This window comes from Colletotrichum abscissum (assembly GCF_030869225.1).
Source record: "Colletotrichum abscissum strain IMI 504890 chromosome Unknown Scaffold_21.1, whole genome shotgun sequence".
In the NCBI taxonomy this organism is placed as follows: Eukaryota; Fungi; Ascomycota; class Sordariomycetes; order Glomerellales; family Glomerellaceae; genus Colletotrichum; species Colletotrichum abscissum.
In genome coordinates, this window is record NW_026850110.1 from 311838 (window position 1) to 337916 (window position 26079).

The following is a 26079-nucleotide window of genomic DNA, read 5'->3' on the forward strand; positions in this document are numbered from 1 at the left end:
GTACTTCCGACTCCTGGGCACCGGAGCAGCGGTGCAGTATTCGTACCTGTCTCGTCCGTGTGTGGGTGTGTGTGAGGAGTGGCCCGGATGATCGGATAGCTCAAATAATGATGAGATGCAATGGGGCTTGTGGGCGATAAACAGCGCGATGGCGTACCTCAGCTAAGGTAGGTAAATGTACATAGGTACCTTAAGCTTGCTGAGATACCTAGTCAAGCTCAGAGCAATACCTACCCATTTGGAAAGAGTACGGATACACACAAATGAATTCCATTAGCCACAATTATTACTGGTAATTAGTGCGATGACCAGAGACAGGAACGATTGGTAAGACTCGGGTCTAGACAGAATGGGGACAAGCACGGTTCGGTCTGAGCTTGGCTTGGGATTGCACAGGGACGGACGGGGGCGGCGGAATCCAGGAACAGGGCTGTTGGGGAATTTGGCGGGTGGAAATGAAGTCATGGTCAGCATTTCATCCACTCTCATTGATGGCCATTGAAACATGATGGTAGGTAGTCATGTAGTTTCTCTCTAAGTTAGTTATTTTATGACAGGAAATATGTCATGGTGCATATCGAGGGAAGAGACGTGGTGGAGTGGGAATGCGTCCGGTTGTCAAACAAATACCTAAGACCTTGCTTAGCTAAGGAAGGGTACGTATACGCATAAGTACAACGGCCCGGAGTTATGGCTCCTTCACTCCCGAGCCCCCGTCCAATCGATCCAGATCCCACCCTCGGCCACTTCCGGCCTTGCCCAGTCTCCATTGGCTCATCCGTCTCTTAAAGTGGGAACTCCCACTCGCCTGGTATCCACCTTACCTGCCAGCCACCTCGTGGTACCAGCCGCCCAGGTGCAAATGCAGCTCATCGGAGATCCTCTTCCATCAACCTTGAATTCAACAATTACTTGCATCACTTACACTAAACACTTGCATCAATGAGGGGCCGAGCTCAAAGTTCAACCATCAATGCGCCGCTGCATCGGACGGTACCATCGCATTACGCCTCAAACTATTGAGCCTGTGCCTGTACCTGATTGTCCGCCCCTTGCCCTTGATATCGCCGAAGCTAAGGGCTGCTCCATGGTTCTAGCACGTGCAGCAAGCGCGCCTCCCCAGTATCGTTCCTTTCTGAACGTGCTATTATGATGTAAGCCATCGGACTTACGAGGAACTCATGTGCAGAGACTTGTATCGCAGACCGAGATATTGTCTCGATGAGTGAGCACGACAGGGCGCATAGATACGTGCAAGGACCAGGACCCTTTCCTACCCGCATTGTGAATTTCAGCCTCCCCTCACCCAGATCTAGCCAAGCTCGAACGTGCCTTGGGACAATCTCTGGGCCGCATTCAAGGGACCAGGATTATGGATCAAAGTCTGGTCTGTGACTGTCTCCCGGTACATCATTTACATGCAGAATCTCGAAACATATGTTTTCCTCCTAATTACCAAATATCCAGCCCGTCAAGCAAACCCGACCGTTAGAACATCGGGAGCTACCAAGGGACTAAGCTAGCCAACGTCGAAGCTACATGACAAGCCCATGGCGAATCCAAGATCGAGTCATGCCCGACAGTACTCTAGCTCCAGCGGCATGACATCTCTATCTGCCGTCGTAGCTACCTACTCATATTAGCTAGCTGAACGTCCAGTCTTCTTTTCCCCGTCTTCACATCAACGCGGTTGAATCGATCTAATTAATGGTCTTTATCAAAATACAATGGCACGACCGGACAATACCCATCCCGCGGAGGATCATGCTTCATCCCGACCTCAACCTTTAACCCATCACACGTCGCAGTATCCCCATGCAACGCAAACCACGACGTCTCGAGCAGAAAGTCCATGAACCGCTTCCTCACGTGCGGCGGCGAAAGATTCTTACCCTTGTCCTCCCGGAAGAATACCCTCTTCCACCCGGACGCCTCGCACCACATGATGATGAGACACCATCGCCGCGGCCTGCTGAGCCCGGCGCCGTTGCCGTTACGGCTGCCATTACTACTGCTACTAGTGCTGCTGCTGCCGCCGCCGTGGTTGACGAGATTCACACAGAACGCGTGCACCTCCTTATTCGCAAACGTCTTGCTCGCGTGCGCCGCCGTCTGTAAGTACTCCTGCGGATCAGCCTCCGCGTCGTCGCCCACCTGCCACGACTCCAACGCGTCGTTAGAGGAAAATAGCTGGAAGAGTAATTCTGGTGGCTTGTCCGGCTTAGCATCGTACACTGGTAGAACCTGTTTGTGAAAGGATCTTGACATCTTGAAGCCCGGCAGCTCCGAGAAGCGAGGGAAGTATGACACCGAGGCTGAAGAACCGCGACCGGATTGCTGCTGCTGTTGGCGGCGAGCAGCATACCGGGCGGGCATCGATACGTTAGCCAGCGGGATCGGCAGGTTTGCCTGCGGTCTCGACCTGTGCCGTCCAAACGTCGACGTGAAGGACGTGGTCCAGAGCGGGATACAGATGACCGTGTCGTCGTGGTCCTTGATATCGTGCCTGCAGTTGATGGCCGCGTACACCGTTGTCGAGGATGTCGTCTTGATGAGTGGCAGCGTCATGCTCAAACCCAAGTTCGTCATTGTGAATTCCTTTCCCACGGACCAGTTGTCGTCCGCAGCGGTCCTGCACTTGACGACCTGCCCACAACCGGAGAACGCAGAGGGATGCGGCGCCAGTAGAGTGACCCAGAGGTCGCGGCGGGGGTCCATCGTCTTCTCGGTCCAGTCCCACGCAAAGAGGCTCTGGTCCGTCGAGACCTTCATAATTTCTTCCTGTAGTCTGCGAAAGGCCTCGTGGCCCTCGCCGTAGAGAAGAGGCATATGAATCTGGAAAATGCCGAGAAGGCAGTACGCCGTGTCCTCGGTCCGCGTCGTCTGCCGGCTGGACGCCCACGACATCCTCTTGGCGACGCAGGCGGAGGAGAGGGTCTGCGGGTAGATGAGGACGTCGACGTCGATGCCCGTGATGGAAGCGATGGGGTACGCCAGTGTCTCCTTGGTCCCGATGGGCTCCCACGTGCCATCGTAAAAGGTCATGTCCGCGGGCGCCAGCAGCTCCTGTAGCGTCCAGCCCCTCGTGAACCACCGGCACTGACGCAGATCGGCCCTCGCTGCCCCGCCGGGCTCGAGGTCTTCCAGGTAGACGTAGCAGATGGACGCGCCGCGGTACCAGGCGAACATGGAGTTGATGGCCTCGGAGAGCTCGGCGCTGCTCTTCTTGTCGATGCAGTTGGTATCGACCCAGACGTGGCTGATGCCCTCCTGACGGGCGATGCGGCACGTGTTTGCAATCTTTTGGAACCCGCGCTTGGAGTTTGTGCGCTTGCGGGAGCCGAGGTCGTCTTCTTGCCATAGCAGCCACTCTTGAAAGGTGACCTCTTCGGGGCCCCAGGTGTGTGAGAGGATGGCGTATTTGGGGAGATCCGAGTCGAAGAAGTCTTCGAGTTGCAGTGTTGAGGTGTTAATTAGCCTCATAGCGTGCCGTTTATGTATACATCGATTGACGACAAAGTTCCTGACATCTGGAAATGCTTGTTGCGTAGCGGCTCCGTTGCTGATGTGAGAGAAGCGTTTGAGCCGCGGCTGCTCACTCTGGAAGACGTATCCAATAGCGTGAGGCTAGGTTGCATGCATGTCTGGCCAATCAACGTCAGCATGATCATAATGCTAGGGGTACCTTTGAATTGGGTGCAACTCCATCTGACACTCCTCAAGATCTTCATCTGGTGTTACGCGATGAACGAAATGGATGCAGCACGGATGTTAGTACATTTGGGAAGGGTTGGCTCCTCAATACGAGTCTGGAAACGCTCGTCTGTGAAAAAAGCATAAATGCGGTCTTGCTTGTTGGTACAATTTACAGTTGTAATGCTGACAGAGTTATACATGGTGATTAAACAGATGCAATGCTCGACTATCGAGCATCTGGTGGTTGCGGTGCGTCATTTGGGGGCGGCTGAGGAGCTGCTGCTTTTGCCGCGCGAAGCTCTACAATCTTTTCGTCAATGAGAGCAATCTCGGCGTCTATCCTGAGCATCTTTTCATCAATCATGTCGCGGTAGTCGTCGTCTGAAAGCTTCTTCAGGGGGCTCCAACTTGATTCGAAGATGCTCTTCCTCTTTTCCGTGACCTCGGGTCTTCCTTGCGATGCGTTCACAAAGGCCTGGCCCGTTCCGCCGATGAGGGAGAACACGATGACTCCGGGGATAATGTTTTTCGGGCCACCTAATGAGCGCGTTAGAGACTTTCAATATCTTAGCAAAAAGGAATGCTCACGAATCAGTCCTCCGACCATTCCTGCCGTGCCTCCCGCAAGGGCACTTGCTTGAATCTTGGATGAGTTGGAGAGCTTCTCTTCGCCGCCCCACGCGGCCATCACCACAGATCTCGAGACTGTCGCAAATTTGTCAACACGCCTTCATGAGGAAGATGAGAATTACGGCAACATACGCCAGTAACTTGAGCCGAGGGCGAACCACTGGATACCAGATGCTACCGCGAACAGAGCTGGTGTGGAGTCCCGGATAATGCCGGCGGCAATGCCACTGAACACACCGATGGTACCTGTCGGAGATGTTAGCCATACAAGTGCAACCTGAATCGAGACGAGACAGAAAGCCCTCAGATGATCAATCTGATGGGTTCCCATCTCCGATGTCCTTACTTACCAGTCATGGCACCAACTTTCAGGGGCGGACCCAAGACGTCGACCAACCCTGGTGGCAGCAAACCTCGAGGCTGCCGCCTTGGTCTGGGCTCCTCTGTGTCATCCCTCCTCGCCTCATCTGACATGACGAAGGACTAAAAGATCGTTTTGCAGCGGAACAAGATGACAATGAGGTGGCTTATAGTCGATGGACCCGATCAGATATGTCGGTTGTTCTGGAAGCTTTGGGCAAGGGTGCAATACATGCATTAAACGGGGGAGTACTGATCAAGCGAGTTGGCGACGTTGTTCAAATGTTTCGTGCGGCTCAAAACGAGAATGGACCGTGCAGACCCGATAGATGCAAGAAAGGCGGGGGTGATTGTCAACTGCAGGCGCACATCATTCACTTTTTTTTCTCCTTCCAGGTTGATGATCTCAAGCTTGTACCTTGTATACGTACTTTCGTAGCTAACTTACCTAAGGTGCTGAGGTACCAACAGCAGTGAAGGGGCCACCTGTGGCACATCACAGCACAGCTAAGCACAGGGCGGTGGGCAGGGGAAATGATGAATGGATGGTGCTGCACGGGAGGGATAGAGGGGGAAACACAGGCGGGAAAAACGCTGAGGCCTCGAGGCTCACCCCGCTGAAGTCACTGGAAGCACTGGGCTCAGAAAGAGGGAAAAAACAGCTGTGAGCCCCTCTTTCATAATGGGAATTGTTCAATCACGGGTTTTCCCGGTGGTCCTGGCCCGTGCGTCTTTGGCGGGGCGCTAGGTTGAAAAAGTAAGCTAAGCCGCGGCGGGGCTAGTGCCTCCCACTCCTGGCCACCTCGAGAAAATTGTCCAACCCTCACAAACTTTCAATCACCCTCTGCCTCTCTGCTGCGCGGGTAAAACTTCGACCCTTTCCTTCCCCCCCAAAAGACCACCAGCCCCAGCAAATCACCGCAAGCTGGGCCGTTTTTCACAAAAGTCTCCTACGTCTCCGATACCCTCTGACGTATCGTCTGAAAAAGACTTCTTCCATCTCCGGTGTCAAGAGATATCCCTTTCCTTAGGCGACGTCTCCCTACCCCACGACACTGTGAAATATCCCTCGGACATTTCCAATCCTCTCCGCACCAACACTCCCACCAAACCCGCATCTTCAACCAACAGCCGTACCGTTCGGCTCTTACTACATACTCCCCGCATCGCGCATCGAACATAGTCGACGCGCGAAGCCGTCTCAACACCGCAATCATGGGTTCGTCCTACCCTGCTCGCTGTCGCAAGCTGCTGCGACGTCTCTCGCCTGCACCAAGACTAACTGTGTCATCATAGCGCCCAAGAAGAAGGAGCAGGTCAAGATGGCCCTTGGCGACTTCCTGCAGGACTCCAGTCAGTCGCACCCCCTCCGATACCTCCTGATACAAACGCTCCCTCGACAACTACCACTGCCCACTTCATCTGTTGCTCGACTACCGGATTAGTACATCATCGACTGACACTTTGTACAGGCTACGGCGGATCATGGGCTGATGAGGTCGAGGATACGTACAGTAAGTTAATGCTGCCTCAGAAACATCTTATTGGAAGAGGATGCTAACATCTTGTAGCCGGTATGCCACACTCCCACGAGCCAGCCTGGCGCCGCATGTATTTCGTTTCTTACCTACTGACACCTTCACAGGCACTCAGGCTCTCCCCGCTCCCGAGCGCGCTGGCTACCGTCCTAGCCAAGGTGGCTGGGGTAGCGGCGGCGGTGACCGTGGTGACCGTTCCGAGCGCAGTAAGTCTATCTCGAATAGTTGGAAATGAGATGACTCTAATCAGTGTATAGGAGACTACGGTGGTTACTCTTCCATCCGCGAGAACCTTCCCCAGCAGCTCCCTGAGAGACCCCCCTACACCGCCCACCTCGGCAACCTGTCCTACGATGCCACCGAGGAGACCGTCAACGAGTTCTTCGAGGGCTGCGACATCATTAGCGTCCGCATCATCGAGGACCGCGAGCAGCAGCGCCCCAAGGGCTTCGCCTACGCCGAGTTCAAGGATCTCGAGGGACTGAAGCAGGCTTTGACTCTGGATGGCCAGACTTTCCAGGGACGTGCTATCAGAATCAAGGTTGCCGATCCTCGTGAGTACATATCCAGAGGCCATCCTCAAGTTGACTGCTGACACTTTTTACAGCCCGTGGTGGTAACCGTGACGGCGAATCCAACCGCGACTTCAGCGACTGGTCTCGCAAGGGTCCCCTGCCCGACTTGCCTGGACGTGGTGGAAACGATCGTCGCCCCTCCGACTTTGGCGAGCGCCGTGGCCCCCGTGAGCCTCGCGAGCCCCGTGAGGACGACGGAAAGGTCCGCGACTTTGGCAACTGGGAGCGCAGAGGCCCCCTTTCCCCCGTTGCTCCCAAGGAGGGCTCTGGCTCCCGCGATGGCAGCCGTCCCCGTACCAACGATGGACCCCGCGAGTTCCGCGACCGCCGCCAGTCCCCCGCCGCCTGGGGTGAGGGTCAGGGACCCCGCCAAGACTCCCGTCCTCCCCGCCCCGAGAGAGTCCCCACTGCCGCCGAGACCGACAGCCAGTGGAGAACCAAGATGCGTCCCGATGCTGCCCAGTCCCGCGACGGCAGCGAGGCGCCTTCTTCCCCTTCAGCCGCCCCCGCCGCTCCCGTCGGCCGTCCCAAGTTGAACTTGGCGAAGCGCACCGTTTCCGAGGCTCCCGACGTCACGTCTCCCTCCGGAACTGACTCCAAGGCCAGCCCCTTCGGTGCTGCCCGTCCCATCGACACTGCCGCAAAGGAGCGCCTGATTGAGGAGAAGAAGCAGCAACAGGCCAAGGAGAAGCGCGAGGCCGAGGAGAAGGCCAAGGAGGAGCGTCGCCTTGCCAAGGAGGCCGCTGCTAAGGAAGCCGAGGAGAAGGCCGAGCAAGAGGCCGCTGCCAAGGAGAAGGCCGAGAAGGAGGCCGCTGAGGCTCCTAAGGAGGAGGTCGCCCAGGAGACTGCTGCCGACAAGGAGAATGGCACATCTGAGGAGCAGAAGATCCCTGTCAGAGCCAAGGAGCCAAGAGAGCCCAAGGAAGCCGCCCCCAAGTCTCGCGCTGCTGAGGCCAACAGCTGGAGATCATCTGGTGCCTCCCGTGGTGCCCCTACCGGACCCAGAGGTGGACGTGGTGGACCCCGTGGTGGTGGCCGATTCGAGGGAGGCCGCCCTCCTCGTTCCAACGGCCCTGCCGAGAAGCAGGCTCCGGCTGCCGCTGGCAGTGAGTCTGGCGATGCTGCCCCCGTGGAGGACGATGGTTGGACCACGGTCCCCAACAAGGGCCGTCGCAATGTTGGACCCCGTGGCACTGCCTAGGAGGTGGGCGTGCACAGTCCGTTTATCCTTCAGCGTCCGGTTGGACCCAGTGCGGTCAAGGCCGCAGTTGAGTCGGCAATTATCGCCGAGAAGATGCTCCCACGTGTTTGCTTGCGGGGCCTAGACGATATTTCTCGTCATCACATATACCCAGACGACTCCGAATACGATTCTGACGAACGACTTTACGCCACGAACCGCTTACTTGGGGCTTGAAGGGCATGGATTCTCTATTTCGATACTTTGCTTTTCGACACGACAATAACTGGCTCACTATGGATCTGCTGAAGGAAACAAAAGCTTTCCTATTTTACTCAGCACCCTCTGCGGTCTTTGGCTCAGGTGGCTTGCCATCATCCTAGGGCAAGATAGGTCTCCTCGGCTCAACGACTGGAGAAGGCGCGCACTTTCGCACGCATTCATCGGAGTTTGCGAAGTGGTTACTAAAAAAAGGGCTCATGGAAGTTGGAAGAAAAAGGGGGCTCATGACCATGTTGTTTTTTTATTCTCGCTCACTTTTCCTTTGTTTCCTCTCTCCTCTGCTGTATCCCCGAGACCCTTCATTGCCCAAGGGGTTCTTGGGGATCCAGCGAAGTAACAGTCCTACCTACCATACCGATCCGCCAGGATTCAACTCAGCTCTTAGTCACAACAAGGAGCTTCAAAGGAATCCAAACACAAAAATTCTCAACCAAAGTTCTACTTTCTGTTTTCCCGCCTCTTTCTCCCCTCCTTGTTTTGCGTGCAACGATAGATGATTCGCCCCGAGTTATGAAATTACTCCTCCAGACGGATGGCTTGTTCACGTTTCCTTGATGATTATTCACGCTCGTAAACTGTTATTCCGCAAGTCCGCTTCCTTCCTTTTCTCCCCTTGGTCGTGCTCTCCCTCTCAACTCATCTACCACGACCCCCATTCGATACCAAAAAATGATGGCGAGCTGGCTCATATTCTTTTCTTCTTTGCTACCAAGGGTGTGTGGTGGTTTAAAATGAACGTATGATGGGTCTGACGATTGACATGGTTTTGACTGCTGTCGTGGAGTGGGTGATGGGAGATGTTGACATTGGACCTCCCCCTGATGAAGCGTGTGAGGCGGGCAAAATAGATGATAGGCAAGGGAATTGAAATACAAAAGTATACAATATGTGATTGTTTCTCTAGTCGTGGCTGTAGGTGTCAGTGGTAGGTGATGTTCTCACGATGTTTGCTGCTGTCTTGATGGGTGAGGTGATGCCTCATTACAAGGCACCCACTCTGAGGGGGGCGACGGAGAGTGAGGAAATTCACAAGAATAGGTATGGTTGAAAGAAGTGAGTGACGAGTATTTTATATCCTTTTGTTTCCCCAATTATCCACACGCTATCTCTACCAAAACCAACATCCATGCTAAACCACCAACCACATTCCCCGAACCCACGACAACACACTACCTCTTGAGAGTCTTCTGCTTCTCCGCATCCCTAGCAACGTTCCTACCCTCAACCAACAACCCCTTCTTCCTCCTCACGCCATCCATATACCTCTTGGCCACATTCTCCTTATCCGCCAACTCGCCCAAATCCTCCAAATCGTCTTCCGTAAACGGCACCCAAAAGGGATCTTGGTCAAGCACCTCGTACCCCGCGAAAATAAGCTGCGGCTGCGCCGCGCCCGACGTACGTTTCCGCATCTCGTCCGCGAAGCCAAACGACTCGGCCACCGGTAGCACAGAGTTGATGCTGAAGAAGGGCGTGCCTTCCTTCATCGCCTCGGAGAGGACGCGCCCGCGGCGGCGGGTGAGCACGTCGTAGACGCGGCCCAGGACCTCCGTCGAGGCTTGGATTTCGACGGTGTACATTGCGAGCATCAGGCGCGGGGACCAGTCGAGCATGCCGGAGCGGAGGGAGGACGTGAAGGTCTTTATGATTTCGCCCGTCAGGCGGGGGAGGCGGTCGCGGGCGGAGGATTCGTCTTCGGTGGGGTTGATGACGACGTCTTCGAGGAAGACGGCGATGCCGCGGACGGGTTCGTGGCAGAGGGGGCCCTGGGCCGTGGCGAGCTGGAAGGCGTAGGGGATTTTGTCGGCTACGTGGGCCGGGTGGAGGGCTTCGTCTGCTTGGGGTGCTGCTGAGCCGTCGCGTTCCGAGGAGGCCGTCTGGGAGAAGAGCTTTGCGAGGAGGCCTTCTTTTGTGGCGTCGATGAGGATGTTGGGGCCGGTGCGGCGGGGGCCAAAGGCGGCGATGCGGTCGATGGCGGATTTGAAGTGTTCGCGGCCGCCGCGGGAGGATTCGAGGGCGGATTGGAGGCCGGTTTTGAAGTCGTCGAGGGACATTGTCTTTGCGGCTGTCAGGTCTGTGTCGACATCGATCTTTTCTTCGCCGGCGGCGGTGGCGCCTGTGCCTTCAGTACCCTGGGTTTCTTCGGCCGTGGTGTTGTTGGTGGCGGGTGTGCGATCAGAGTACATGCGTTTGATGACGTCGCCGTTCTTGAGGAGGAAGTCCGTGGCGTCGGACGGCAGAGGACGGACCTGGAGACGGATGGAGACCTGCTTGGACGAGGTGGTGCCGACGACGACGCCGCGGCCGAGGTCCTCATTCGCGGGGGGCCGCATCTCCTCGGCGCGGACAATGGTTTCGCGGTAGGGCACGATGGGGGCGCCGGCCTGGATGTCGCAGCGGGCGAAGCGCTCCTTGAGATCCGTGAGGCAGCGCTCGAGGTGCAGCTCGCCGGCGGTGAGAAGGACGTGCTCGCCGCTGCTGAACTGCTCGTACTCTGCGCAGGGGTCGGACTGGACGAGGAGGCGGAGGCCGTGGATCATCTTGTCGAGATCGGCCGGGTTGACGGGCTCGAGGGCGACGCGGACGATGGGTTTGCCCAATGTACCTGCCACGCCGGCGAGGTTGACGGCGCCGTCGAGGCGGCTGCAGAGGGTGCCGTTCTTGAGGAGGTGGCCCTCGAGGCCACCGATGCCGAAGACGACGCCTGCCGGGACGGAGTCTAGGGACTCGAGGTTGCGGCCCATGAGCATGTAGAGCGCCGTGACGGTGACTTGCTTCGGCGAGGGCTGGGCGTTAGGGTTGGCGGGAGACCATTTGGGAGGGATGACCCAGAGGCTGTCGCCGACGGAGAGAGTGCCCGAGTACATGCGGGCGAAGCCGATGAGGTGCTCGGGGTCGACTTCTTTCTCTTCGTGCTCAGGAGCGTAGCCGTCCAGGTTGACCTCCTCGAGCGCCGTCGTAAGGTCGTTGATTCCGTTTCCGCTGGTAGGTGCCGCGGCTTGGGCGCGAGCCGCTTCCGCTCTCTTCTTACGGGCGAGTTCTCTCGCCTCGTCGGCGGTCAACTGGCCTGGCTTGCGCTTGTTGTGGGGGAGTTCGCTTTCGGGGACAGAAACCATTTTACTAACGTAGGCCACGACGGGGTCCGAAGGGCCGGTCTTGAAGGAGATCATGGCGTTCTTGATCTCTTCGTTGATAGCATCTGAGCCGGGGACGTCTTCCAGCATCTCGGGCAGTCTCTCGGCTTGCGCGACTGGGGGTGATGGCAGGGACTCGATGACGGAAACCAGCATGGCCGTCGAGAGCGGCAGCCAGGACGCAAAGACCGTGGTCAGGAGTAGGCGGGGGTCTCGGGAGCGCATGATGTGTGGCGGGATAGTCAGCCCGAGGGACTTTGTAATCTTCTCCAGCAACGCTGGGTCGCCCCTGTTGTTGTCGCCGCCGACGGTGGCTTGGTAGACGGTCCAGATAGGCTCCAGCACCAGCTGCACAAACATGGGCTTTAGGTTTCTCCCCTTGAGATGCTTCTGGCCTAGAATCTTCTTGGTCTTGGGGTCGAGGTAGAAGCTGCCCCATAGCACCTTTTCCATGACATCTCTCTTGATGCCGAGCTTCTTTTGGTATAAGCCGGCAAATTGGCGCACTGTAAACGCCCAGCCGTCAATGGCGCTGCTGAAAATGACGTTGTTCTTCTCCGGCGCGAAGTAGAGATCCTCGTCATCGCGCTCTTCAAATTGAAGCTCTCCAGACTCGGTCATGGAGTCCAGGCCAGCCTCCTTGGCAGCCGCCGCCTGGACGCGCTCCTCCATCCGCTCGCGCCAGTTGAGATCCTCCTCCATGCGCTCGCCCTGGAAGAAACTTCCCAGCACGGCGTTGACCTGCTCGAGAATCTTGCTGAGATGAGTGTAGGCCTCGGCAGGCGTCATCTTGAGCTCGGTAATGAGTCGGTCAATCTTGTTGATGACGAGCAAGGGTTTGAGCTTCTCGGTCCATGTCTGGCGCAGGACGGTCACGGTCTGACTGCACACGCCCTCGACGGCGTCGACGAGCACGACGGCGCCGTCGCACAGGCGTGAGGCGGTGGAGACCTCACTGCTAAAGTCAATGTGGCCGGGCGAGTCGATGAGGTTGATGAGGTACTCCTTGGCTTCGGGCTCGGCGTCGGGTGCGGATCTCCTCAGCATGGAGAAGTAGAGGGAGATGGCGGAGGATTCCATGGTGATGCCTCGGAGCTGCTCATCAGGTCTAGAGTCGAGGTACCGGATCTTGCCGGCGAGTTTGGGTGAGATGATGCCGTTTGTTGCCAAAAGGGCGTCTGTCAGTGATGTTTTGCCATGATCAACGTGGGCCAGGATGCAGATCTGGTTGCGGTCAGTCACTGAGAGAATTGTGTGATGATGATGATGAGGTGAGAACTTACGTTGCGCACATCCACGGCATGCCTTTGCAGGCTAGCCAGCTTGTCGGGAGTTACAACAGGCATGATGGGCGGATATGTGATGAAGGAAGAGTGGCAGATGAGGGGTTCAAGGGGGTATCAAAAGATCTATGGACAGAAAGCAATGCCAGATGAAAGAAGCAGAGTGAATGAGAAAGCAGGTTTGAAGGTCTGTGTGATGCCTCCCTCCCTTGGCTGGTATATGAAAGCCAGTGCTGCACTGCTGAGTATCGTTGTTTGCCCGAGGCAGGTGATGTCGTTATTGACTGGGGAGGTCTTTGGCAGAAGTAGCGAGTACCTGAGTAAGTTGATGATGATGATTCGGCGACTAAACTGGCCCTGGTCTGTGACTAATAGGCCGAACCAAATTGGGAGTCCAGGTCAGAAGCAGGACGTAAAGACGGCTCTGATTCGCCACTCTGCTGTAAGAAGTTTTGCACGGACGAGGGTAAATCTGACTCTTGTCCTTGGTATTGCCTGAGTCTGAGTGTGTATTGGGAGGTTGATATTATCCCACAGAATATGAGGTGGATGCACCGAGCAGACTGGTGTAGTGATGAGTAATGTTGTATAGCGTGTGTGTCTATGCAACTCTTTTTCTTCCTTCGTCTCTTGGGGAAGGAGGGGGGAATGTCCTCCAGGGCAGGCACAGGCAACCTTGGAGTTACCTCAGCGGACTAACCCCGCCAAAAGATACATTCAACCCCTCCAACGACGCATCGACCAAAAAAAAAAAAAAAAAGGCCACCAGAACCCCTCTACAGCCGTATAGTTGCATTAACTCCGTTACCTACAACCCAAGGCTAGCCACCGGCTTCATCCCCACACATCGCTCTACCGAGGGTGCAACAAACCCTAACTCGCCAAAAATTCACTGGCCCCTCTCGCCCAAACCCAAACGGTGCCTGTGATAACCTCAGCAAAAGCCCCCGCGGGATTAGCCAGCGAAAAGGAAATTTTCGACTCGTCCGCCCGAAAACCCCACACCTCTCGAGCGAACCCCCTCCGACCCGACCGCCCATCTGTCCTCCCAACTCCCCTTCGAAGGTTGAAGACATCGCCAACTTTTCGCGCGCCCTTCCTCTTTCGGAACCTTCGTCAATTTTTTTTTCTATTTTTCAATTTCTATTCCTAACACATCTTCGTGTGGGAATAGTCTTCACCGGAAAATCCACCCACCATGAGCGGCTATCAAAACGGAGAGCGGCCCGTCCGCGTCGACGACGACAGCGACGTCGAGGAGGAGGCCCTCGTCAACGACTACAAGGAGCAGGTCCAGTATGAGGACAATATTGGCGAGGACCTCGAGCAGGTCAACTCCCTGACCATGGCCCAGCAGACCGACGACATCCAGTCGCGCCTCGCCGCCGCCGCCCAGCCCCTCGACTTCTCCGCGCCCCTCGAGGTCAAGTTCCAGAGCTACGACTCCTACTGCAGCCTGTTCCACTTCATCCTCAACAGCGAGGGTCCCGTCGACCTCGAGCCCCCTTCGGTAAGCTTCCCATAGACTCCTTGCTTCTGTCTCCACCCGAAGCTATGCCGTCGCGTTAGCATCACCACACGTGGACCAGGAAAGCTAACATGTCTTCAATTAGTACTACTGGGCCTGGGACGTCATCGACGAGTTCATCTACCAGTTCAACTCCTTCTCGTCCTACCGCATGCGCATCGCCCGCCAGGGCAACAACGAGGAGGAGATGCAGGTCCTCAAGGAGAACCCAAACACCTGGGGCTGCTACTCGGTCCTCAACGTCCTCTACTCCCTCATCCAGCGCTCCCAAATCACCGAGCAGCTGGCCGCCATGCGCCGCAACGAGGACCCCATGGCCGTCGCGGGCGAGTACGGCTCCAAGAACCTCTACCGCATGCTGGGCTACTTCTCCATCATCGGTCTCCTCCGCGTCCACTGCCTCCTCGGCGACTTCAGCCTCGCCCTCAAGACCCTCGACGACATTGAGCTCAACAAGAAGGCCATGTTCGCCCGCGTCATGGCCGCCCACTTCACCACCTACTACTACGTCGGCTTCTCCTACATGATGATGCACCGCTACGCCGACGCCATCAAGATGTTCTCCCACATCCTCGTCTACGTCTCCCGCACAAAGAACTTCCAAAAGAACGCCCAGTACGACTCCATCACCAAGAAGAACGACCAGATGTACGCCCTCATCGCCATCTGCGTCGCCTTCCACCCCACCCGCCTCGACGACACCATCCACTCCGCCCTCCGCGAGAAGTACGGCGACCAGCTCCTCAAGCTCCAGCGCGGCGGCCCCGAGTCCCTCCCCATCTTCGAGGAGCTCTTCCGCTCCGCCTGCCCCAAGTTCATCTCCCCCGTGCCCCCAGACTTTGAGAACCCCGAGTCCAACATCGATCCCGTCGAGCACCACCTCGCCGTCTTCATGGAGGAGGTGAAGATCAACATGATGAGCCCCACCGTCAAGTCCTACCTCCGCCTCTACACCACCATGGACCTCAACAAGCTGGCCGGTTTCCTCGAGGTCAAGCCCGATGAGCTCCGCTCCTGGCTCCTCGTCAACAAGCAGCGCACCAAGCAGTTGCGCTGGACTGACCACCCCAGCCTGCTGGACGGCGACCTCATCAACGTCAGCGACCTGGACTACGCTATGCAGGGTGTAAGTAATTCCGAGAAACTGCAGCTTCCAACACGAGCTGCTTGTTACCATAGTAACATGCTAATCATCACATTCTAGGATCTGATCCACATCTCGGAAGCCAAGGTTGGCCGCAAGCTGGTCGACTGGTACCTCCGCAACCTGTCCCGCACGTACGCTTGAGCGATCGTAAAGGATATGCTTCGGGCCCTATAAAACCAGCAAGGCAAGATGGACGACCAGCTGGCCGAGAGGAAGACAAAAGGAAATGGGCTGGTAGCAAACTACCAGGGGGGGTGTTTGTGTGCATGTTGGTAAAATGGCAATATGCGAATGCGTGTAGTTCCCAGGAATCTGCCAACGAGAGGTGGTGGAAACTCCCACCCTCATCCACTTGACGTTACCTGTGGATTCGAGGTCGGAGGGTGTGACGAGGATGAAAAAAAGACAAAAGGGCAGAGAGAAGTGGCCAAAAAAAAGCACTTGGGAAGAAATGGGAGGGCCCGATAGAGGGATGCTCGCATTGTTATGGCGTTCAGGCGTCTTTGCTTCCTGGAACACCTGGACCTGGTTGGCTGGGCGGGATGAAGTGAACCAAGGGGAATAATTAGAATTCAAAGTACAAACGTCCATCCGAAGCTCTTCGAGGCCAGTGTACTCGCGACAGCAGCCCGTGTGCTAACGGATCCAAAGTCGGTAGCAGATGATCTAAATAACATAGTCAAATTACTAGGACTTCTCCCCGTTGAAGGGAGCCAGGCCAGCCAGTGTCGTTGAGATCCAAGCCGCCCAGATCATCGCCCGGTGGTCAAAGGCAGGGTTCCCCAGCAAATAGCAATGACAACAACAAAAGCTCTTCAATATGCGCCGATTTTCTTGACAAGTATCGAGACGCTGCGGATATGCAAAGTTGATGATCGTCATTTTCAATATTTCCCGCGATACGCCTGCAGCGACCTGCCCGCTTCCCCGCTAGGCTTGCGGGAGTCGAACCTGATAGGAAGCTGGACAAGGTGTATGCCAAGGGCAGGTTGTCCGGGGAAGGTTGCAACGTTGCCCGCACAAAACTGGTCGGCGGAAACCACTATCGAGAGGAATCTCTTTGCCGAAGTGGAGTAAATTCTTCGAAACGCGAATGGGGCAGCATCGCATCTCTCACTATAGCACTTGCCTCGGAGGCATTAAACACTTCCCGACGAGCTGTTGAGGGCAGTGGTTGATAACACGGTGCTGACGGAAAGTGAAAAGCATGAGGCGATGAGAAAGTCTCGTAGTTCATAGCATGCATCGAAAACGAGATATGGTTGTTCAATCAAACTGGAGCGACCGATGATTACCCCTCCCCTCCCGAGGAAAGGATACCTCAACGATGATGCCCAGACGTGATAAAAAGCACTCTGCGAGCCTGCCGGGGAGTATAGTCCAATATAGGTAGTGCCTCCGTACCGAAGCCGCGTCGGTAGACCGGGGAAATTATCGGTCGGGACGGGGACGGGATGGTCCGCAAGGAAACTGGAGCTTGATTCCCGTTTCCCTAGTGGCTGGTAGTCAAGCATGTGCCACCTACTACTGCGTAGAGCTATACGTTTAATCTTGGACGGTGTCTCACGTTATTTCTCCCTAGCTGCCCTAAACTTGTGCTCTTGTGTCTTGGCTGTGTCCTCTGCGAGTCAGATTTCGCCTTGTGTGCGTGCTTGTGCGGGTGTGGGTGCGTGATGCTGGCTGTCCTAGGGTTGCCAAGATTGTTGGGGTCGTACGGATGTGAGTCCGGAGCAGCGAGTAGTTGGGATCACGAGTCGCGCTTGACGTCGTCTTTTTTGGACCGTCCTGCAGCACCCTCCGAACCAGTGACTGGGATACTGGGACAAACGGGCACGAGAACATGGAAGATGAATGTTTGGAGCTCGGTTATTGCAGGCCGATCGGCATGCATGTCAGTCAGTACGCAGCATTACGTTTGAACTTACGCAAGCAATCGTGGAATTCTGCGTGGGTTTCTGCGATGAGGTTGCCAAAGTGTACGCTCGATGGGCTTGGCCGGCATGAGGCGCTCTGCCTGGTTGGTGTCGGTTGAACGTCAGATAGGGATGCTGCACAACGCAAGCAGGACGCCGTGCTGGACGAGATGTTTCATTGCGGCATGCGTGCCGTCGCAAGTCATTGGCATTTGCCGCAGGCAAGCGATCCTGTCAGACCTTACAATCCATCCAATGTAGGTCAATATCGACATGCGACAATGCGGGATATCGAGACGCATCGATAAATTCAGCACATTGAGCTGCCTCTGGCGAGCTGTTGGAAACCTGTTATCTCTCGGAATTTCCGGCTGATTTCTCCGTTGACTGACGGCGATGTCAGCGGGAGCATGCCATGTTTTCGACCTTACTAGATGGTCCATGGTCTCCGTGCCGTGCAACATTGACGAGTTGATATTTGATAGATAGCGAGCATACACCTTCCCCTGCCTGCCCCGTGGCTTGACATAGTGATTTGGCTGGTCCATCAGCTCGCGCCAGATAGGGCACCTTGCCCGTCTGCTTCGGTGAGACTGCAGGTTGCATATGGCGATTCCTGTTTTAGCGGGGACCATGTCGGTGAGAAGTGGTATGGATACATGAACAAGAGCGGAGAGGCTATCGATTTCAAGGCCAAACCGCAAAAGCAACACCGGAAGATCGGGACGGAATTCTGGGCGGGAGAATGGGCTGCGAATGGCATCATTGCAGCCTGCAATGGGTGCCGAATGGCGTGGAAAGGCAAAAGAGTGGACGTTGTCTTCGTTTCGCCTTGGCATGGGCTCCCTCTTTTCCCGACCGCTTGTGCCTGCCGGCTTGGTGTCTTGGGAGTGCATCCCCTTTTGTTCTCTATTTCCTTCCCAAGGCTTGCGTCGTTGTCTCGTCTGCAGCGTGTATCCGCAGTGTGGTCTAGCTGACCCCTCAAATTGTATCCCTGCGACCTAGACGGCTTCCTGCGACATTGATGGGTCCTGGCCAAGAGATTTGAGCGTCGAAAGAGAGGTTACGGGAATGAGCCGCTGTCCCCATTTCCAATACGGGATCGAGCCAGGCGTCGGACTAATAATTTGGGCTGTCTTACAAACGTGAAAGAGAAACGAAAGGGTTGCGGAAGAAAGGCAAAGAGATACGCTTGGCTTGGCTCTCGCTTGGCGTCTGGTTGGGCACGAAGTGTGGATTGAATTGGATGGGTCGAATCATTGTAAAGTCGCGGACCGGGGCCCAGAGACGAAGCATGCCATCTCATTAACGAGAAGAAATGAGAAGAAGCAAGGTTCGCAGGCGAGTTAGCAGCTTTGAGCGGCGCGCGCACACCGACTCGAATGCTTGTTCTGATTCTCTTCTTTCGCTTTTGCCAGGAATCGGGGGAAGAATCAAGATTGGCCGACGTGCCTTAGTGGTTTGCCAAGAGCTTGTTGGAGGTGGACGAGTGGCCGAGAGGGCGGGAGAGAGGGGTGAAGTTGCAAAGAGTCGAGTGAAGGCGGCGAAGGCTACAGTCTTAGTACACGGAGGGCCGGCTGGGCAGACGTGAGAGTGCATCGACAACGATGAAGGAAGCGTATGATTCTTGGTTCCGTTGCTTGGTGTGAACCCAACCCGTATGCGACGGGGTATCTGCAGACTGAGCTTGGAGGATGTTGCCGCCGGAGCTGATAGAGGATTGATGAGCACCCTTGGGAACTACCGCCAGATGCGTTAGATAGCTTGGCGCAGTACCTTTAGCTATTGCCTGGCGCCATCCACGTTGGTGGGATTTCTGGACTTTTAGAGGGTTGTGACACGGAGGCGTGGCATGATATGAACATGACGGAGGCAACGATGAGCTTTGCGTATGGAGTAGTGAGTACAGTCGTAGACTTCGTTTCCGAAAATTGCTCCCTGATCCCTAGGCCAGGGATCGCAGGGGATCGAGACGTAGGTAGGCGGTGCTGGTCGAATAAGAAGTCTGACTTTCTATCCGACTACAGCACGTCAAAATGTTTGGGTAGGACTATCATGGTGCTTGGAAAGTCTAGACGGAGATGATGCGTACCCATCGGCTGCGAGCGAGGGGAAAGGCCATGTCGTGTTACTGCAGGTCATTACAGCGACGGACGGGCAGACGGCGAGCGAGCCAGCGAGCAGTAATGTGGCAAGAGAGCGCGAACAGCGGCGGCGGCCAGTTCGTCTGTTCAAGAAGGGATACCCGTAAAGGCGACTCATCCAGAGTCTGTCTCGTTGTGTTTGTGCTGGACGGTATTGGAGGGAGAGTCTCTGGTGGATAGGGACTACTGTACAGAGTAAGCCGTAGTGACTTGCCTTGGGAGCCAGGGAGCCTACTGTGTAAGAGTCAAGACAGCCAGCAGGGGTGGGCGTTACGGCGGGTGCTTGGAAAAGGGAGCCGAGAAGCTTGAAAGCGAAGCTGGAAGTCTTGATGTGTAATTAGAGCCAGCTCAGGCATTAGAGGCGCCGTGAAGCGGAGAGGATGATTGGGTTCGGTACTTGGGGTGGTCTTGGCGAGTTTGGGGTGGTGTTCCCAGTGTTATTTTGGGTCCGGTGGTGCTGGTGCTGGTGCTTGTGCTTGTGCTTGTGTAGGTGTTGGAAGACGGCGTGATAGGAAATTTCGGAGGCCGCGGTCTTGAGGCTGTCGTATTCCGTCCAAGGCATCTGTAGCCTGTCGTGGGGATGTGAATCTCGCAGTCTAATTACGAAGCGAAGAAATCGTCACAGGCCTGATGGTTGAGAAGAAGAAGAGCAAGTCCAATATGCATTACTAAGGCAAGGTATCAAGGCTTGCGATGATGCGAATAAGGAAAAAGGCATGCACTTTGTCACTTTGGCACTTTCCTACTATTCAAGACTCAGCCTGGGGAACCTGGCAACTGGGAAGGAACAAGATGCACCGGGGGCTCTTTCCAAGATGGATGGAAGCTGCAACCCATCGAGTTGACATCAGGTGCAGCAAGTGCAGCAGGTGCGATGCAGCTGGTGCCTGTGGGTGACCCTAGCTCCTGCACTCTCCTTTTCCGAGGAAGGTTCAGCTGAGTGAGATAGGCATGCCGAGGAAGTCACGTCTCTGCCTTCCATCTTTCCCATTCATCCAAAGTACCTTTCTTCCTTCCTGCCTTACATGTCTAAAGTACCTACGTCCATCAGCTGCGTCCATTCTCTCGATCGAATCGCATCAACCTTCCATTGTAACTCAAGTACCTCAATACCTTATGTATACATCTTCTCGGGTCAGACAGGCAGGAGCAACCTGGAAGGTAGGCACCTTACGGATACTAAGGTAGTAAACGTCAAAGGAAGGAAGACGTTGACCGTAGCTGTGAGAGCGGGAGGAGAGGGGTACATAACCCACCGGCAAATCTCGGTGCACACACAAGTCGCGACTCTCTCTGGGCCTGGCCAACGGCATCAAACAAACTCGAAATCTCCAGCCATCTCATCCCTGCGCACTTGCACCGCATTGCACCAGCTTCCCGAGCCCCTCTCCTCCCCTCCTCCACCTTTCCGTCCAGCTGTACTCCGTAGGCTCGTAGCTGTGGGTGTGAAAGCAGAAAGACTCAGATTCGACTCGAGTGCCTCTCCTCTCCGCCTGAGGTGTGCGCATTTACCTGGCCCACCGTCCACCATCTCAACCGCGAAAGAGAACCCCCAGCCGAGACGACCCTGGCCGACCAGGGTATCAACCATCGCCAACCCCTGTTTTTGGTGCCCATTGCTGCTCTTCTCCCTCCAAAACTCTCACTGGAGCTGTGCGTCACGCCGTCACCCTCTCGAGAATTTGCACAAGCTCGAGAGCTACCTTGCCAGGACGAAGAGAGGAACACGGAAGAACAGAGCAAACACGACAAGCGGAGCGTCTCGCTTTCAGGCCCAGACCGTACTTAGACCACTCCAGTCCTCCACAACCTCGAGCCTTCTTCTTCTACCTTGCTCTACTCTCCGAATTGCTGCTACGAATATCGACAGAGTACCGATACAGTCTGTTTGTTCCACCACAACCCACGCATGCCCAGACTTTTCCAACCCCATTCCTGAGCTTCTTTTCGAGCTGCATTGTCTCATTCTCTGCCCATTCCACGCCAGTCTCGGTCTCAAGGATATACTTTGTCCACCCCCGCATCCAGCCGCCTGGACTGCAACGGGTCTACCAACTTCTCACGGATGCCTTACCGTTAGGTAGCTCTCTACCTACCTACTCGAGTCACCTCAAGCCCGTCGTCGTGTCCAAAGAGTCAGAGACCGAGATAAAGTCCTTCCTCGGCTTTCCCTCTACTGCTACCACCCGCTAGCCAAGCTCTCAGCTCTGTTGCCCCGGCCGCTTTCCCGCCCCGTTTCCCACACACCTGAGCGGCACCAGCAACAGCTGTCATCCTGGTCAACTAACAACATCACCTGCTCACCGACCCGGTCTGTCATCACTTAGACTCTAGACCCTCGACCCTCGACTCGTACCGGTCGCGCTACCGTCTACGCCACACCCCGTTCTTCGGCTTCCCATCCAACAGCAACACCATCCTCGCGCTTCCCTGTGCCTTGTGAGGCCCCGCAGGTCTTGGCGGAACTGCCTCCTACGCTGTGCTTCCTCGCCATAAGAGAGAGCTCCGTCTCTTCAAAGACCACGGCGTGCGGCTGCAAACATAACTTCCTTGGCATTGTTGGACACACATATCATCTTGTCGGAACAGCTTTTTCGTCAATCCCCTTTTTACTTTCAGGAACAACCGATGAAGAAACATACAAACCTCAAACAACTCAACTAAGCATCATACGTACCCAGAGCCGAATCCTGTCGTGAACAAGAGCTCATCCAATTTCCATCGATAAGGTCACCCTCGCCACTGACGCATACCTACCTACCTCTCCACGCATATTCGACGACGAGACGCTCTGACCTGACTGTCACCGTTTGACCTCCACGTTCCAACTATCAGTCGACAGACGCTCCTTTCCATTTCCAGACGCTGTGGTCAGTCCACCATCAGCCACTCACCTCGGCGCAAATTACCTTCTGATCTTCTACACGTTGCCCTTTTGTCCCTTCCAAGACAGGCTCGTTGCACATATCCCGTCCGAGGCTTTGAGCGACTCTGTTCAACCCAGCGCATCTGCCCGATTCCTTCCCAACGGGACGACTGCTTTGCCGCTGCGCTCATGCTGACATTGATTACACAGCAGCTGAACAGTCTTCAATGAAATCATCAGAAAATTGGCGTAGCGTATTCTTGCTTCCGCAAAGCACCAAAAAGAAAAAGAAGAATAGCAAAGGCAACTCCTCGCCATCTTCACCGAGACTTCACTTTCCAGAACTCCAGTGGGAGCCCAAGACAACAACGACGACGCCGGCACCGACGACGGCGGCAGAACGGCGGCACACCATGTCTGGGCCAACCCCCCGTTCGATGCTCAACGTCCAAAGCCCCGATTCCGATGTCTCGCCAAAGACTCCGATACAACCCTCTGACCAAACAAAGACGGACTACTTCTCCATTGAGTCTTCGTCGCAGGCGCAGTCGCAAAAGAAAGACGAGGAAACCAAGGCCAACGATGCAGAGCCATTGAGCCGTGCGACCACACTTTCGAGCTTCGCAAGCCCTTCCCCCCTCGAAAGCGCAACAGGAAGCTTCTCTGCCGAGTCGTCACGGACCGAATCGTATGGAGGAAGGCCGAGAGGATCATCAATAGCGTCGCTGAGCTTTGCACCATTGCGGAACCCGTCGCTGCCGCAGGGCAACCAGAAGAAGACGAACAAGGAGCGTATCAGGGCCTCATCGCCTCCACCTGAGAGGTAAGCGTATCACTTCCCGTTCCTATCGTTTAGCCATTTCTTTGCCCCCATATTCGGGGCCCCTTTACAACCAAGTGTTTGCAAGTGGCAGCTTTGGTCGTGACGCTTTTTTGGTTCGGTGTCTGTATCCGATGTCGTGTAGCTGGACAGATAACATCTGGGTCAACTCGACGTAAGTACGTCGGTGGCAGATGCAGTTGGGTCAGATGCAGTGTGGCTTCGGGGCCACCTTATATGCTGCCGTTGGTTTCGCCTTACATGCGTGGATTCTGCAGTCCTCCACTAGGCCGGAAGCCTCGGATCAAGAGTTCAATACGACGGCCACCTTCTCCGCAGCCATGCCGCAGTTCCGGTCGCTTCGCTCGCCCGTGGATGAACGATTCGTCGGCCGCAGCCGTCTTGGTCTCCACTCCGTTTCTCAGCTTCCGTCCCAGATACTCTCTGCGCCTAGGATGCATGGGCATAGCCGTCGCTACTGAGGAAGCCTCCTCCGGGCGCCGACTCCAGCGTCAGGATCGGGATGGCGGGGTCGGACCAGTCGGCCAGCGGCGGCCTCGTGCCTGTTATGGCACCCCATATTTTCCAGTTTCCGAGTAATCCCGCCGGCATCACTACAATGAGCAAGTACTGTCACCAACAGGCATCCCCTGAGCATTTCAACCTTGAGGTCAGACGAACTTTTCAAGCGTCTCGCGGCAACTCCAGCAAACGCTTATGTTTTTTACTCTGAGTCTATGTCGCGTTGCGGTCCATATCTTGCCTCACTCATCGGGCTGCAATATGCCATCAGGAGGATCACACGACACCTCATTGAAAGCGACCTTGCCGGTTCTGGATGACGCATTGGTTACTGTTATTCGCTAGAGTCATTCGTCTTTGCCCCACTACCCCGCTGTACCGCCTGTAGCTGTTTCTTTACGGTGTTCTTGGGTTCACAAAGAGAAGGGGAAATGGCGGAGGTGGGCGCTCATCGACTCATCCTCCACAGCCACCCTTAGCCTGGCGCAACCGTGACGTCCCCCGCAGGAGGACCTGACAGGAGGGAAAGCAGCTGTCATTGTCGCATTTCCGCCCAGTCCTTGTCCTGGATCCCGGCTGCCTCTTACCAAATCACGACCTCTCGACCCTTTTTCATTTCCACCCCTCTTGACTCTGGCCAGTGGTCTCGTCGCTTTTCCACACTTCATCATCCCCAGATCTCAACGTTTTCTTAGCACACTTCATCTCATCCGCCCTTTTGCGTCTTTTCGTTTACCAATTGCTCGGAACAACGTTACCTAATGGCGACACTAACTCAACCCTCTTTGCCTGACAGGTTCCAGTCACATGTCGCATTCGACAACCTTCCTTTGGGCGAGGCGACTAAGAACAACACGCTTTCGCTGACGTTGAATGTCCGTCACCGGGGGTACCAAGCGCAACGACGATCGCGCACCTTCATGGTCGGCGTCGACGAGCATGCTTACTCCGACTATGCGTTGCAGTGGCTACTCGACGAGCTAGTCGACGACGGAGATGAGGTTGTCTGTGTGCGCGTTATTGAGAAGGAGCTACGAGCCGCCGAAACGAACAAAATATACCAGGAAGAGGCGAAGAAGGTCATGGATGGCATCCTGAAGCGCAACGGCCTGAACCGAGCCATCAGTATTGTACTGGAGTACGCGAGTGGAAAACTCCATGCGACATTCCAGCGACTGGTGAGTAGAAAGATGTGACGCGGCAGTCTTGGCGCACGGCAGTGGAGTAGGCGCTGATTATTATCATGTCCCAGATCCAAATTCACCAGCCTGCAATGCTCATCGTTGGCACGAGGGGCCGGTCGCTCGGTGGCCTCCAAGGCCTGGTCAATACGCGCAATTCCTTTTCGAAGTACTGTTTGCAGTACTCGCCTGTTCCTGTTGTCGTCGTCCGCCCGACGGAGAAGCGGGAGAAGAAGAAGAATAAGAGAAAGAACGATACGGAACGGCAGACATATGTCAGGATGCTGTCAGCGACAGGCGGAAAACACGAGGCCGACAGCGAGAGAAGCAGCATGTATGAAGTGGAAGTTCACAACACGGCGGACGAAGAGGCACATCAAGTCGCCAAAGCGCTAGGATTGCCTGCGGCATTTGACCCAACTATCAAGCCAGTCGACCTCAATGCTCTTCTGCATCCGAGACACCAATCAGCGCCATCCAATCTCGCACAAACGAGTAGCGCGGGCACGGGTAGATCATCCGCCCCGCCTAGTGCAGCGGGCGACAGCGATGAGGAAGATGACGATGATGAGGACGAGTTCGAGACTTTCTCTGGCGACCAGCTTATCAACTCGTCGCAGATGGACAAGCTCCACAAGATGGAGGCCAACGAGGCGGCAGCCCTCAAGCAACGAAAGTCGAGTTTGGACTCTAGCGCCAGTGGAGTAGATGACGACGAAGACGAGGAGTCCAAAGCCTCGCGACACAGCAGCAACAGCTGATACAGCAGCCCCATGGCTTCGAATGGAGAGGCAGGTAGGGTTACGAACTAGCATGTGTGGGATTAGACGGCGTTTGGTCGATAGCGTGGGCATTTTCAGTTTGCTGGGACGACATATCCCGTAGTTGTGGTGTGTGTGCGGAGACGAAGGGAAGTGTCAAGGGAGGATTGTCTAGGTAGTCGGCGTAGCTGTTAAAACCTCCTGCTCTGCATGGAGCCCGTGGATTGATACCCATAAGAGACTGAAATGATGAAAACTCTCCGAAATTCTATTGCGTTATCCGTACAGCTTCTGGTGGTGTGACGTACATCTTTTTGTGACAGCGTCTGTTGTTCATGGGGCTGTTGAGTCTTGAGTGAGTCTTTGCCTGGTGTCCATTGGCCGCTCCGTCGCATCTTGCGGGGCTGCTCTTGACGAAGGTGGGCGAGTTCCAAAGTTCCAGACTTCTGAGGTTCCAAAGTTAACCAGGAGGTACAAAGTGTGGCGCAGAGACATGTGGCTGAAGCTCCGATAAAAAAA

The 26079-nt window shown here is 55.5% G+C and overlaps 9 protein-coding genes across 9 annotated transcripts; 5 read left to right on the forward strand and 4 right to left on the reverse strand.

The window, feature by feature from the left end:
• Positions 1–1704: 1704 nt before the first annotated feature.
• On the reverse strand, positions 1705–3483 carry CABS01_09017 (HET domain-containing protein; the record flags this gene model as incomplete). The annotated part of the gene is made up of 1 exon (XM_060542375.1): positions 1705–3483. The coding sequence occupies one exon, from the start codon at positions 3481–3483 to the stop codon at positions 1705–1707; it is 1779 nt and encodes a 592-aa protein (XP_060400656.1).
• Positions 3484–3922: 439 nt separating this feature from the next.
• CABS01_09018 (uncharacterized protein) lies at positions 3923–4800 on the reverse strand (the record flags this gene model as incomplete). The annotated part of the gene is made up of 4 exons (XM_060542376.1): positions 3923–4233; positions 4285–4401; positions 4459–4572; positions 4677–4800. 4 exons carry the CDS (start codon positions 4798–4800, stop codon positions 3923–3925), a joined length of 666 nt encoding a protein of 221 aa, XP_060400657.1.
• Positions 4801–5901: 1101 nt separating this feature from the next.
• CABS01_09019 (RNA recognition domain-containing protein) lies at positions 5902–8000 on the forward strand (the record flags this gene model as incomplete). The annotated part of the gene is made up of 6 exons (XM_060542377.1): positions 5902–5905; positions 5983–6039; positions 6159–6200; positions 6332–6430; positions 6482–6778; positions 6832–8000. The coding sequence occupies 6 exons, from the start codon at positions 5902–5904 to the stop codon at positions 7998–8000; spliced, it is 1668 nt and encodes a 555-aa protein (XP_060400658.1).
• A 1430-nt stretch (positions 8001–9430) lies between these two features.
• Positions 9431–12741, reverse strand: CABS01_09020 (elongation factor Tu GTP binding domain-containing protein; the record flags this gene model as incomplete). Its single annotated transcript, XM_060542378.1, has 2 exons — positions 9431–12619; positions 12679–12741. 2 exons carry the CDS (start codon positions 12739–12741, stop codon positions 9431–9433), a joined length of 3252 nt encoding a protein of 1083 aa, XP_060400659.1.
• Positions 12742–13876: 1135 nt separating this feature from the next.
• Positions 13877–15494, forward strand: CABS01_09021 (eukaryotic translation initiation factor 3 subunit L; the record flags this gene model as incomplete). Its single annotated transcript, XM_060542379.1, has 3 exons — positions 13877–14188; positions 14292–15332; positions 15411–15494. The coding sequence occupies 3 exons, from the start codon at positions 13877–13879 to the stop codon at positions 15492–15494; spliced, it is 1437 nt and encodes a 478-aa protein (XP_060400660.1).
• A 2171-nt stretch (positions 15495–17665) lies between these two features.
• On the reverse strand, positions 17666–18162 carry CABS01_09022 (uncharacterized protein; the record flags this gene model as incomplete). The annotated part of the gene is made up of 2 exons (XM_060542380.1): positions 17666–17882; positions 17930–18162. 2 exons carry the CDS (start codon positions 18160–18162, stop codon positions 17666–17668), a joined length of 450 nt encoding a protein of 149 aa, XP_060400661.1.
• Positions 18163–20435: 2273 nt separating this feature from the next.
• CABS01_09023 (uncharacterized protein) lies at positions 20436–21494 on the forward strand (the record flags this gene model as incomplete). The annotated part of the gene is made up of 2 exons (XM_060542381.1): positions 20436–20853; positions 20890–21494. 2 exons carry the CDS (start codon positions 20436–20438, stop codon positions 21492–21494), a joined length of 1023 nt encoding a protein of 340 aa, XP_060400662.1.
• Positions 21495–22503: 1009 nt separating this feature from the next.
• Positions 22504–23938, forward strand: CABS01_09024 (uncharacterized protein; the record flags this gene model as incomplete). Its single annotated transcript, XM_060542382.1, has 4 exons — positions 22504–23099; positions 23386–23467; positions 23566–23684; positions 23740–23938. 4 exons carry the CDS (start codon positions 22504–22506, stop codon positions 23936–23938), a joined length of 996 nt encoding a protein of 331 aa, XP_060400663.1.
• Positions 23939–24379: 441 nt separating this feature from the next.
• CABS01_09025 (universal stress protein family) lies at positions 24380–25560 on the forward strand (the record flags this gene model as incomplete). The annotated part of the gene is made up of 2 exons (XM_060542383.1): positions 24380–24796; positions 24871–25560. The coding sequence occupies 2 exons, from the start codon at positions 24380–24382 to the stop codon at positions 25558–25560; spliced, it is 1107 nt and encodes a 368-aa protein (XP_060400664.1).
• Positions 25561–26079: the final 519 nt, after the last annotated feature.